Source organism: Microtus oregoni, unplaced genomic scaffold (genome assembly GCF_018167655.1).
Source record: "Microtus oregoni isolate MIOR12 unplaced genomic scaffold, Mior012 000145F_ref0000173, whole genome shotgun sequence".
Taxonomy (NCBI): domain Eukaryota; kingdom Metazoa; phylum Chordata; class Mammalia; order Rodentia; family Cricetidae; genus Microtus; species Microtus oregoni.
Window position 1 is genome coordinate 1,405,526 of NW_024544795.1, and position 12,454 is coordinate 1,417,979.

General features: G+C 35.6%; 1 protein-coding gene across 2 annotated transcripts; it reads right to left on the minus strand.

Moving 5' to 3' along the window:
- Positions 1–4,791: 4,791 nt before the first annotated feature.
- On the minus strand, positions 4,792–10,959 carry LOC121444870 (odorant-binding protein-like). 2 transcript variants are annotated; one of them, XM_041646796.1, is made up of 7 exons: positions 10,872–10,959; positions 10,313–10,452; positions 9,349–9,419; positions 6,729–6,839; positions 5,963–6,064; positions 5,644–5,673; positions 4,889–5,022 (listed from the first exon to the last, which is right to left on the minus strand). In XM_041646796.1, exons 1-6 carry the CDS (start codon positions 10,926–10,928, stop codon positions 5,654–5,656), a joined length of 501 nt encoding a protein of 166 aa, XP_041502730.1. In that variant the 5' UTR covers positions 10,929–10,959; the 3' UTR covers positions 4,889–5,022; positions 5,644–5,653. The 2 variants fall into 2 exon arrangements, with proteins under 2 accessions (XP_041502729.1, XP_041502730.1); XM_041646795.1 differs by lacking the exon at positions 5,644–5,673 and having other exon boundaries at positions 4,792–5,022.
- Positions 10,960–12,454: the final 1,495 nt, after the last annotated feature.

Below are 12,454 nucleotides of genomic sequence, written 5' to 3' on the forward strand. Positions count from 1 at the left end.
GCACTGGAGAGTGGAACTGATCTACTTGGAGCTCACCAAGGCCAGCGAGACTGGGACTGAACAAGCATGGGATGAAACCAGACTTGATGAACATGGCTGACAGTGAAGGCTGATGAGAAGCCAAGGACAATGGCACCAGGTTTCGATCCTAATACATGAACCATTTTTGTGGGAGCCTAGCCTGTTTGGATGCTCACCCTCCTGGACCTGGATAGAAATGGGAGGACCTTGGACTCCTGCAGGGCAGGGAATCTGGACTGCTCTTCATTCTTGAGAGGGAGGGGGACTGGATTGGGGGGGAGGGAGAGGGGGGAGAGGAGTGGGGTAGGAGGCAATTTGTGGAAGGAGAGGGAGGGAAATGGGAAATGGGGACTAAGCGGAAATTTTTTTTCAACAACTAAAAAAAATAAACAAAAAGAAAAAAATAAGTACCAGAGAACTTTTACTGCTCATAAATACCTTCAGTGATGTGGCCGGATACAACATCAACTCCAAAAATCAGTAGCCCTTCTGTACACAAAGGACAAAGAAGCTGAGAGGGATATCTGAGAAACATCACCTTTCACAATAGCAACATATACTATAAAGTATCTTGGGGTAACTCTAACCAAGGAAGTGGAAGACCTATTTGTCAACAACTTTATGTCTTTGAAGAAAGAAATTGAAGAAGATAGCAGAAAATGGGAAGGTCTCCCATGCTCTTGGATAGGAAAGATCAACATAATACAGATGGAGATCCTACCAAGGAAATCTATAGATTCAATACAATCTCCATCAAAATGCCAACATAAATCTTGATAGACCTTGAGAAAACTTTATATGAAAAAATGTAAAACTCAAGATAGCCAAAACAATCCTATACAATAAAGGAATTTCCAGAAGAATGACCATCCCTGATAACAAGCTCTAATATAGGGCTACAGTAATGAAAACAGCTTGGTATTGGCATTAAAACAGAGATGTTGACCAATGGAATTGAATGTAAGACCCGGATATTAATCCACACACTTATGATCACCTGATTTTTGACAAAGAAGCTAAAATTATACATTGGAAAAAAGAAACCATTTTCAACAAATGGTGTTGACATAACTGGATGTCAAACTGTAGAAGAATGAAAATAGATCCATATCTATCACCATGCACAAAACTGAAGTCCAAATGCATTAAAGACCTCAATATAATAAATCCAACCACACTGAACCTGATCGAGGAGAAAATGGGAAGTAGCCTCAATGTATGGGCACAGGAGACCACTTCCTTAGTATAACTCCATTAGCACAGATTGTAAGTACATCAATGAATAAATGGGACCTCCTGAAACTGAGAAGCTTCTGTAGAGCAAAGAACACAGTCAATAAGACAAAAAGGCAACCTACTGAATGGGAGAAGATCTTCACCATCCCCAGATCAGACAAAGGACTGATCTCTAAAATATATAAATACTAAAGAAACTAGATATTAACATTCTAAATAACCCAATTAAAAATGGTGTACTGAACTAAACAGAGAATTCTCAACAGAAGAATTTAAATGGTCAAAGGATACTTAAGGACATGTTCAACTTCATTAGCTATTAGGGAAATGCAAATCAAAACAACTTTGAGATACCATCTTACACCTGTCAATATGGCTAAAATCAAAAACAAAAATGATAGTTTGTGCTCGACCGGGTGTGGAGTGAGAGGAATACTCATCCATTGCTGGTGGAAATGCAATCTTGTGCAACCACGTTGAAAATAAGTGTGGCACTTTCTCAGAAAATTGGGAGTCAACCTACTCAGCAGTAAAAAACAACGACAACTTAAATTTTGCATGCAAATTGATGGAATTAGAAAACACTATTCTGAATGAGATAATCCAAAAGGCAAAATATGAATATGGTATGTACTCACTCATTAGTGGATACTAGCCATAAACAAAGGATGTTGAGCCTATAGTTCATAATCCTAGAGAAGCTAAGTAATAAGGTGAACCCAAAGAAAACCATATAGATCCACCGGGAAATTGGAAGCAGACAAGATAGCCTGACAAAATATTGGAGAATGGAGGCAGGGGTAGAAGGAAAGGGAGAAGGAGAAGAGGAGGAGAGAAGGGGAGGGATGGAGAGAGCTTAAGGGAATGCTGCACTGGGTGAGACAAGCAGAAAGTGCCATATTTCCCCTAATAATGTGGCCACTTAAGTTCATAAGAAGGGTTTAGCATTTTAAGAAGTGCTCCTGGATGTTAAAGAATTACAGACACACAATGGACAGATTCAGACAATAAAGGAACTCTAAATGTGTCACAGTGTTAGATAAATGTATGTAGGTTTGGGAGAGAGAAGAAATAGAGAGAAATTAAAGGACATAAATGGTTTACAGAAAGTCTTTAAAGAGACAGAGTACATATAGTCATAGATTAAAGGAATAAAGATAATAAAATAAATATTAAATGTGTAGAAAAAGTAATAGCATAAAAACAAGTCATGTAAATTGGAAAATTCACAGAGAGTCTGGATTACATATATTATTGTGTTATCTTTGAATTTTTTGACTGCAGAGAGACATTTGATTCTGGAGACTGCTAAGATAATCCAACATATATATTTCAAAGGTATCTTGAATTCAAAATTTGAATCTAATGATATGTTGCTTTAGAAAAGAGGTTCATTTTTGTTTCCACAGAGAAAGAGAACCTGTGGATTACATTCAGACTAATATGGTTTGATGGACCAAGACCACCCGAAAGGTTGCTTTCAACAACCCTCAAAAATTACCCAATAAATAACAGGAAGCAGTTTGGAGAATAACTATGCCCATAGTCCCAAATACAGTTTATAAATGTTCTTTTATATTTAAAGGGGTGTATGCCATAGAGATTTGCATTGTTATGGATCTTGGTTTATTGATACAAACTTAAGGTCAATTTTGTTATATGTATATTTCTGCTCTTGGTTATGGTATTGTGTTTGTGCAGCTCATTTTAAAATATAATGCATTATTAAGAAATATAGTCATGCTTGTTGTCATGTTAGTTAGGTTTTCTAAATATATAGAGATATATTTCAGTTAAATTGGTATTCTTTAAGTCTTTCAGAGACCTTCAGAATATGGCATTTAAAATCTTTTAAGAACTTAAAACTTTTAATGTCAGTGAGACACATCTGCTCCTGACAACACCAACTACTTCGAGAGGAAGATGGACATCAAAGAGGTTCCTTATGGAATTGGCTAGCCATTTGAGTAAGAAACTGCTCTTGCCTGGACTGCTTAATGAACTTGACATGCAAGACCCACAGAGAAATGGCCGCTGAACTTGCATAAAGGTGAGATGATCTTTTGGGGTTCCTTCTACATGAAAGAGTCTGCCAGATATTCTGCAGGACACAGAAGAAAGGGACTAAGAAACTGCCAATATAGGAGAAACTATCTTTGAAATTTTCTGCTTCATGGAAAAGTCTGCTGGATACTATGGGCCTGTAGACTGAAAATGGATGCCCCAAAGGTACAGAAGAACTTTGAGTTACTGTCCTGGCAGCAAGATGTCTCTGTCAATCCTGGAGTTTTGGCTGTTGCTTCCAATGTACTTTCTGTTTACTTAGGTAATATTATATTCTACCGGAATCTTTGAGGAGTGGAAGAATAGACAATTATATTTATAGTTTGCCTTAGTTATGATGAAAAGTAAAATAGATATAAATATTGTAACTGTAATTCTTTCTTGATACTTGTTTGGTTAATATGTAGTTTTACTATGTTAAAGTTAAAATATTCCTTTGTATTTAAACAGAAATGGGGAAGTGTTGTGGGATTTACCTTTGTAGCATCGATGAGAAAATGTTTTGGACATATAGCAGGGAAGAGCATAGGTAGGCATGGAAAGCTAGCCTGAGTGCTAGGAGAACAAAGGACATAGAGAGAAGTCATGTAGCTGCTGCAGAACCAGATGTACTGAAACTTTCATGGTAGGCTACAACCTCATGGTGATTCACAGATTAATGGAGATGGGTTAAATTAAAATGTAAGAGTTAGCAAAAAAGAAGTTAGAGCTACTGGGCCAAGCAGTGGTTAAAATAATATAGTTCCTGTGTGATTCTTTCAGGGGCTGAGCAGCCAGGAAACAAGTGGCCTCCATCCAACATCATTGTTTAATATTAAAATATGTTGGTCATAAATATTGAGAGTACTTTGATTTTGTTATATCTTTAGACTTCAGGAAGTTGAATGGAGCAACACTAATATCTTTTTTTCTTTGTTACAAGCCCACAGAGAAGATTGCATCTGCCTTTCCTATTTTGACAGCAAACTATACTCTAAGGAATCATTGTTACATAAAAAAATTGTAATAAACACATGGATATTTGCAGGATTTTGTATTGGAAGATCATTTTCAGGAATTTATTCTTCAAGGAGAATGACTCATACATACGTACACCATTTAAGCATATCCTGATTCATTTGCTTACTGACATCTTTTAACAAAAGATAATCTTCTCAGATATAGTTTTAAAAACATTATTTCATCCTCTCTTTTAAATAATGTGGAACATGGGGATAGATCCCAAAAGTTTGTTCTGTGAAATCTTTTAGTGTATAAGGATCATTCAACTGCAAATTATAATTTTCAGCTAAAATTAAACATAAAGCAGAACATACAATTCACTTGTGTAGTGCCTGTGTCCATCTTTCACCAATAATTGTGACATTTCTAGTTATTTCAATAGGTTTTAGTAATACAGATATCAGTTGTTACACCAGAGTACTTATTTTAATTAGTTTAGTGAACATACACATGTTTCTGGATGAGATCCTTTACAAAACATCTTTATTGCTCTTTGAAATGTTTTATTTAATCATTCAAAAAGTAAAAAGAGATCATAGATAATTAGAAGGGAAGGAAAAGGTAAGTCAGCAATTCGGTATGTTTTATCCAGACTTCACAGGTGAGGGGAAAATTCATTTAAAAAGAAATGGTGATTTATATGTAATACTGATTTCATGCCCAAGAGAATATGATGCATAATTCTCATCGTGTTGTCATCTGTGCAGACATAAAAGCAAAAATTAAAATATGATTGAACAGAATAGTATTTGTCCTTGAGAATGTATGAATGCAAATTTAAATATAACAAAACAGAGTATAGAGAATGGATTGTACATAAACAATTCCTTTCCTAGAAGTCACCAATACCTTGCACTTGGGATTCTATAGGAGTACTTTCAACAGAGAATAATGACATTCTGTGACATACATGAAAATTTATATTGAGAGGGTTCAAAGAATATTCTGAAAACATCAACATTATTTTACAAATAATACATGTAGAAAACAGTGACAAATAATAGCCCACAGTCATAAAGAAAGAATTATTTGTCAAATACAAGATACATTAAATTGATGGAATAGTCCTCAATATAAAAATTTTAGCAATTCTGAACAATATAAAAGTCCTTCATACTGATTTATAAATAAACATATTCCATCATTCATTTCTGTAACTATATGATATTCAGCCTTAAAAGACAATTAATATTCTATCTTAATTTTGCCTAATTTGAGTTCATTTTTTCCTTTGTAACATACTTTTTCTATTTTTTATGTAATAAACACAAATCTATTGAAATATCAAGATGGCTAGTCAATGCTTTTGTTTCTACTCACCTAAAGAAGGTCATTTTTTAGGACAATTATCTGTAAAAGAACATGTATGGGGTAAGGAGTGACATAAATGTTCTCATATGAATATTAGAACAGCTCCACAAGGATTATTTCTGGAAAAAGCAACTGAAAGATTGCATATGACTAGATTTATTCCAAATCAGAATCTTAATGACTAGATAGATAAATAGACAGATAGATAGATAGACTAAGTATGTTTATATACTTATATATTTATGAATGTAAATCAATATATATATGAATAAATATGTATCTATGTATTTAGAAATGCTATGGCCATAATAATAAACACTGAGGTTACCTGTAGCCAGAACATCTTGAATATTTTCTCTTGGAATGTTCTGGACCTTAGCAAATTCCTCAATTTTTTCATATTGTTCAGGAGTCAAAGATTGACCTTTTCCTATATTGTATAATTGACAATGTTAAAGATAGGTTCAGTAGAATTCTTCAGAAATTACATTGCTTCCTTGGTATCCCAACTACTCCAATTTCATCTATCCTGGGTGGGTCAATACAGGCAATAATAATTTTCCCCAAATTCCATGAACACATTTAATAAAGTCTAAATGGTGGTATGACATCACTTTTCAGTATTCCATGATATCAAAAAAAAAAAAACTTCTCTAGAGAGTGCACTCATCTCAATCCTACCCACTTTCAAAAACATGACCCTAGAGAGTCATGGATGCCTGTCAATGGAATTCTCACATTTCTTCCAAGTCTATAACCTAGAGTTTATGTTTTAATTTAGTACACACTTTTTCAAAAGACACTCAAAATGGTTTGAACTTTTGAAAAAAAAATGTTTTCCCTTTTTCCTGTGAGGAAATATGAACATAAACACTTCCAATGACCTCACTCATCACCCCAAATCTTCAATGACCGTGATACTCAAATTACAATATAATTTAAAAGTTGGTCCACAAAGCAATCAGATTGTTATTTAGTGCATGGGAGTTTGGAAATACCATGGTACTGTATTTGGAGGGTGAATCTGACTTAATCCTTATTTGCTGGATGATAATTTTGTTACTATTTAAAAAAAAACCCACTACTATTCTTACCATAAACATAAATCATGTTTGTAGTCTGGCCAGTTCTATCCACATTCTGATTGGCAAAGATTGTAAACTCTGGTGTTATATACACAGGTCCAAATGTATTGTCACCTTCAACTGCAATAACAGAAACAATTCAAAATGAGTGTCCCTCATCTTTTTACTTTGTTTGATGTCACTTGTTGACTAAACGTTATTATATACTGCAACTCTATCAATCACCTCTGATTCATTATCATATGACAAATGTGTGCAAAGATATTCCTATAGTAATTAATTTTGCCCATCCCATCATAATACTCTTTTGACCTGACAATGAATCCTAGGTACAGATACTTTCCTTTTTCTCTGAATTCATCATGTCAAGACCTATGAGATCACTCTGTTGGGTATTCCTTCCCCTTTCAACCAGATCTAAAAGATCACTTATCAATTTCCCAAAAGTATAAAACTTTGGTGTCATACCATGGTAATACATGGTGAACAAATAAATATATACGCAAAAGAGACTGTAGTAGGATGTACTCACTCATAATTGGTTTCTAGCCATAAATAAGGGTCACGGAGTCTACAATAGGTGAATCTAAAGACGCTAAGTAAGAAGGGGAACCCAAGGAAAAACATATAGTTATCCTCTTGGCTAAGGGAAGTAGACAAAATTGCCGGGGAGAAAATTGGGATCTTGGGGTGGGGTGGGTTGGGGGTAAGGGGAGATGGGGAGAGAAAAGTTAGAAGGGAAGGAGGTCGGGCCTTGGGAAAGCAGGAGGATTGGGATAAAGGAAGGTTGGACAGGGGAGCACGGAACCACAATTCTTAGTTAAGGGAACCACTTTAGGGTTGGCAAGAGACCTGACCCTAGAGGGGCTCCCAGGTGCCCAAGCTGAGGTCCCCAGTTAGTTCCTTGGGCAGTTGAGAATAGGGAACCTGAAATGACCCTATCCTTGAGCAACACTGACGAATATCTTGCATATCATCATAGAACCTTCATCTGGTGATGGATGGAGATAGAGACAGAGACCCACACTGGAGCACTGGACTGAGCTCCCAAAGTCCCAATGAGGAGCAGAAGGAGGGAGAACATGAGCAAAGAAGTCGGGAACACGAGGGGTGCACCCACCCACTGAGACAGTGGAGCTGATCTATTGAGAGCTCACCAAGACCAGCTGGACTGTGACTGAAAAAGCATGGGATAAAACTGGACTCTCTGAACATGGCGAACTATGAGGGCTGATGAGACGCAAAGGACAATGGCACGGGGGTTTGATCCTACGTAATGTGATGGCTTTGTGGGAGCCCAGCCAGTTTGGATGTTCACCTTCCTAGATATGGACGGAGGTGGGAGGTCCTAGGTCTTACCACAGGGCAGAAAACCCTGACTGCTCTTTGGACTGGAGAGGGAGGGGGAAAGGAGTGGGGGGAGGGGGAGAAGGGTGGGAGGAGGGGGCGTAGGGGGGGAGGAGGGGGAGGGAAATGGGAGGCTGGGAGGAGGTGGAAACTTGTTTTTTTTTCTCCTTTTCTCAATAAAAAAAAAAAAGAATTTTCAAGAAAAAAAAATAAAAATAAAAACCCATAGTTCCAAAAAAAAAAAGACTGTAGTAATGAGAAATAGACACAAAAGTTTTCATCTTGTATGACTATTGATGGAAAAGCTATAAGAATTAACATGTCAAATTTATTAGACATTCATAGTGTATATGCGTCTGTCTCTGTGTGTGAGTGTTCTATGTACATATACCTTTCTCTCCATCTCTCTCCAGGTGTGTATGTATGTGTGTGTATGTGTGTGTTTGTGTGAAAGAGAGAGAGTCTGAAATTTATACTTACTGACACTGATTAAATGATAAAAGTTGTTCACAAGGAAATAAAAGTATTTTGGGATCTGGATATTTTCAATTACAGGACTGCTTTTTAATATCCATGTAAAGTTTAGTAAATAATAGACTTTCCAGAAGAATGTGCACTCCATTCATTTAAGATCAAACCAAAAGGCACACCAGTTATAATTCAAGTGAACAATGTTGCTATTAGTTTAGCAATTTTTAAAAATTGAGTCAGTCTGAAATTTTTAAACAGACTTTCCCCTAACTGCTTTGCAAAATTGAGGTTATCATCCAACGATCTAAATGTTATGATCTTAACAAAATATGAGAAAAGGAATCTTTAAAATGGTACTGTTAATTTTAATCCTCTATTAATCCAGGTTGATGGAAAAGGCCTATAATATGAGTACTTGATAGCCTGAGGCAATAAGTTTGCAAATATGTTTGGGGCATGAGAGACTAATTAGTGAGTGTCAGGCCAGTCCAATAACAACCAAGATACTGTATGAAAGAAAAGACACTGGATTTTATCTAGAAGTAAATTTTCATGCAGGAACCTATTTGGAGATGTTTTGTTAGCATTACTCACATCTTCAGGTAATAGTGTTCTTCTCCATGTAAACTTCAGAAGACCTACAATGTACTCTGACTTTGTACCATATCTCAGTTGGTTGGAAGGGTTGATAAATTTCAAAGTAACCAAAATGGTTCTAGATTTATGTACCTATGGGTGGCTGAAGTGTCAGCTTGTATGTGCACACCCACAATGCTTTTGTTCAGAGAAAGCTCCCAAATCCCATACTTACACTGAGCATTGTACTTGCCATCTTCTTGCCTGTTCCCAGTGACTTTGGTCTTTGTACATTGACCATTTGCCCTAAAAAATTAAACAGAGTAACGATTCTTTATGCTTTATAACATTGTAATTAGTATTAACAGCCTCCAAGTATTATAGTGAACCTGATGAACAGTGTACAGAGCTGAAAGAGAAGTATCTGTGCTTACCTCAGTTTTCCTAATTCTTGTTTAGAAAATATCATTCTGTTTGTAATTATGTACATGACTTATTTTGAGTCAATTTTAACAAGTCCTATGAAGGCTGTGATTTCTTCCTTATCTGATTTGACTATTCACTGAGTATGATTTTTAATGTTAATTCTCTTGTTTTAGTCCAACAATAAGTACATTGAAATATGTGCTTGTGTTTTAAGTGATTTTATTTGTAACCTAAATCTTATAATTGTATCTAGAGTATCGGAATGATTTAAAGCATTTGAAGTTCTTATGGTGTTATGCACTCATTCATTGAACATTGTCATCCAGATGGCAGAGAGAGAATCTCTGAATCTAGAGCATCAGATACAGTACTTTACAAATTAGATTTATCAAAGATGGGTGTAGAAGACTTTTATGACATTATTGACTGAATAACATAACATGTGTGTCTTTGAACCAAATGCTCACACATACTTTTAAATTAATATAAATGATATTCTTAGAATCTCCTGCATATAATATTAAAGCCTGAAATTCAAGCCCAGGCCTCCAACCTGGAGAATTTCTAAGGAAACATTAAAGGAACTGGACACAATATCTAATTTCTGTGTTGTGTCCAGAGCTAACCCATTATGGAATAACATAATCACATTTCTGACAACAAGACCTTCAATTTCATGACCAGAAACAGAACATTGGCCTATAAATTTAACAAGATGAAATCTGTAAAATGTAAATAGTCTTCTAAGTTTACATGGTTGACATTTTGCTTACTTGATATAAAATGTGAATTCCAATCTATCACATGACTCATTACAAGTAAGTTCACGAAGGTAGATTCTCAGAGGTCCTTCTTCCTCTATCTTTTTCACATTGTCAGCAGCAATGGCAACAGTAACCCAGTTTCCATCAATCTGAAAAAAAACAGCAAAGGACATTAGAATGTGAGTTGGTATCAAATCTATGATCCCAGTCCTTGGGAATACATAAAATAACTAGAAACATAAATCAATAATATTTTCTTTATTAGTTAAAAAATTATGTTTCTAGGGATGTAGAATAACACAGGGTAATATGATGACTCAATTTACATAGCATTTGGTACATGAGACCTTTTGGAATTACTCATGTGCTCGCCTCTTAAGCTCTGAAATTCAACCCATAGTTTCCTTGTTCATTTGTTTCATCTTAGAAAAATCTGATTGAAAAAGTGCACATGAGTGAAAGTCAGAAATGAATATGGACTTGCATGGACAAACTGAAAGACACATCACATCCACAAAAACATGCTGTTGAAGAACATCAAACCTGTTCACAGACCAAATGAATTTACCTCAACATGAGCACGAGCCAGACCAAATGCCAAAGCCAGCAGCAGAAACTTTACCATGGTGGTACCAGCCTTTGCTCTTCTGCAGAAGCTCAAAGTAGAATATTTGTGAAGGAACTGAACTGACAAAGCTTTTTTATACAGTTAGTTAAAGGGAGTTTCATGGAATCAACCAATGGTTCTGTGCCACAACAACTTGGATCTGTCCAGTATTTCTACCTTGACCCTCTTGAACGGTTTGTGATCTCATATTCCTAAACTAATACAATTAGACTAAAGGTCAGGTTCTGTTCGGATGATTAATTGAACATTCTTGTAAAAATAAAATAAATAACTCTCCCTGTGAGAACATTTAAGCAAACATTTTGCTTCCAGAACTATACTGGCGGGTAAAGGTCACAATGAATATGCATATGTCATATAGGATTCATTTAAAACCGTGGCATGTGCTTTAAAATACATTCTGAATCTAAGCATACTACAGTGCAGTTAAATTAATTTAAAACTGTAGACTGGACTATATGAGCCAAAGCAACCACACTGTTAGAAGATAAGTTTGTAACGCTAAAGAAGGATTTTGTATACAGGTATTGATATGTCCTGTGCTATCTTTAAGTCTTTCCATATGTTGAGTCCTTTTTTTCGTCTAGCCCACTGAACTCAACTGTTATAACACAGAGCTTCAAGAGATATCGCCAATGTTTAACTGTTTAACTAATAGAAAAAAAATGCTGCTAGATGTCTCCTGACAATGAATACTGGTATCATTAATCAAAAGAAATGAAATCAAGTGAAACAGTCTGTACAAAAATGGCATTCAAAAAACCTCCAAAATGTGCAAATAGACTCTGCTCAAAATATTATTACGAATCCTAAAGCAAGGGCCATCCCTGCCCAGTTGATTTCTTTACACGTCAAATCCAAGGTCGGTTTTGTGCCTAGCCATAGGATCTTGTTATCCATTTCTAGGAACAACCAAGAATATCAGGACTCTGGGAGTACCTGTTTATCCTCTGGGACTTCCCTCTCTGACACACAGAATAACCTACAGTTAGAATTTAGTATTTTTTGTTGAAAACTCATAATTTCCTATGACATATTTATAAAAAATTAGTTGCCCCTTCATAACGCTTTCTTTAAATTTTAACCTATTATTTTCTCTATTTTTTGAAATTTGAGATGATAGCACAATTACATGATTCCCCACTCCCCTTTCTTCCCTCTAGCATTCCAATATGTACCCCCTTAATTTCTTTCAATTTTGTGGACTGTTTTTTTCACTAAATGTTGTCTCATGCATATGAATGCAAGTTCGCAAGAGAGTCCTTAACATTTATTTGAAGATTTGAAACTGGGAATAACATGCCGCATTTGTTTTTTAGATCTAGGTTAGCCTAAAAAAAAAAGGATCTTTTATATTTCCTGTCTTTTGCCTGCAAAGGGCATGATTTCTGGGCACAGATGCATGGCCATACATGTGTCATGGTTTCCACTGGAAGTTTTATTTTATATTATCAGAAGGAATAAAGGGACTTGTTAAATGATTACTCCATTACATTATTTTCTATAGCCCCCTTTCAAATAAT

What these genes read in the sequence shown, in the direction of transcription:
- LOC121444870 (XM_041646795.1), bottom strand. Translation starts at nt 10,928, where the DNA reads ATGGTAAAGTTTCTGCTGCTGGCTTTGGCATTTGGTCTGGCTCGTGCT. An exon ending in AAACATGATTTATGTTTATG is followed by an intron (nt 6,065 to 6,728) that starts GTAAGAATAGTA and finishes TATACAATATAG; the next exon opens with GAAAAGGTCAATCTTTGACT. An exon ending in TCAAGATGTTCTGGCTACAG is followed by an intron (nt 5,023 to 5,962) that starts GTAACCTCAGTG and finishes ATGTCTGCACAG; the next exon opens with ATGACAACACGATGAGAATT.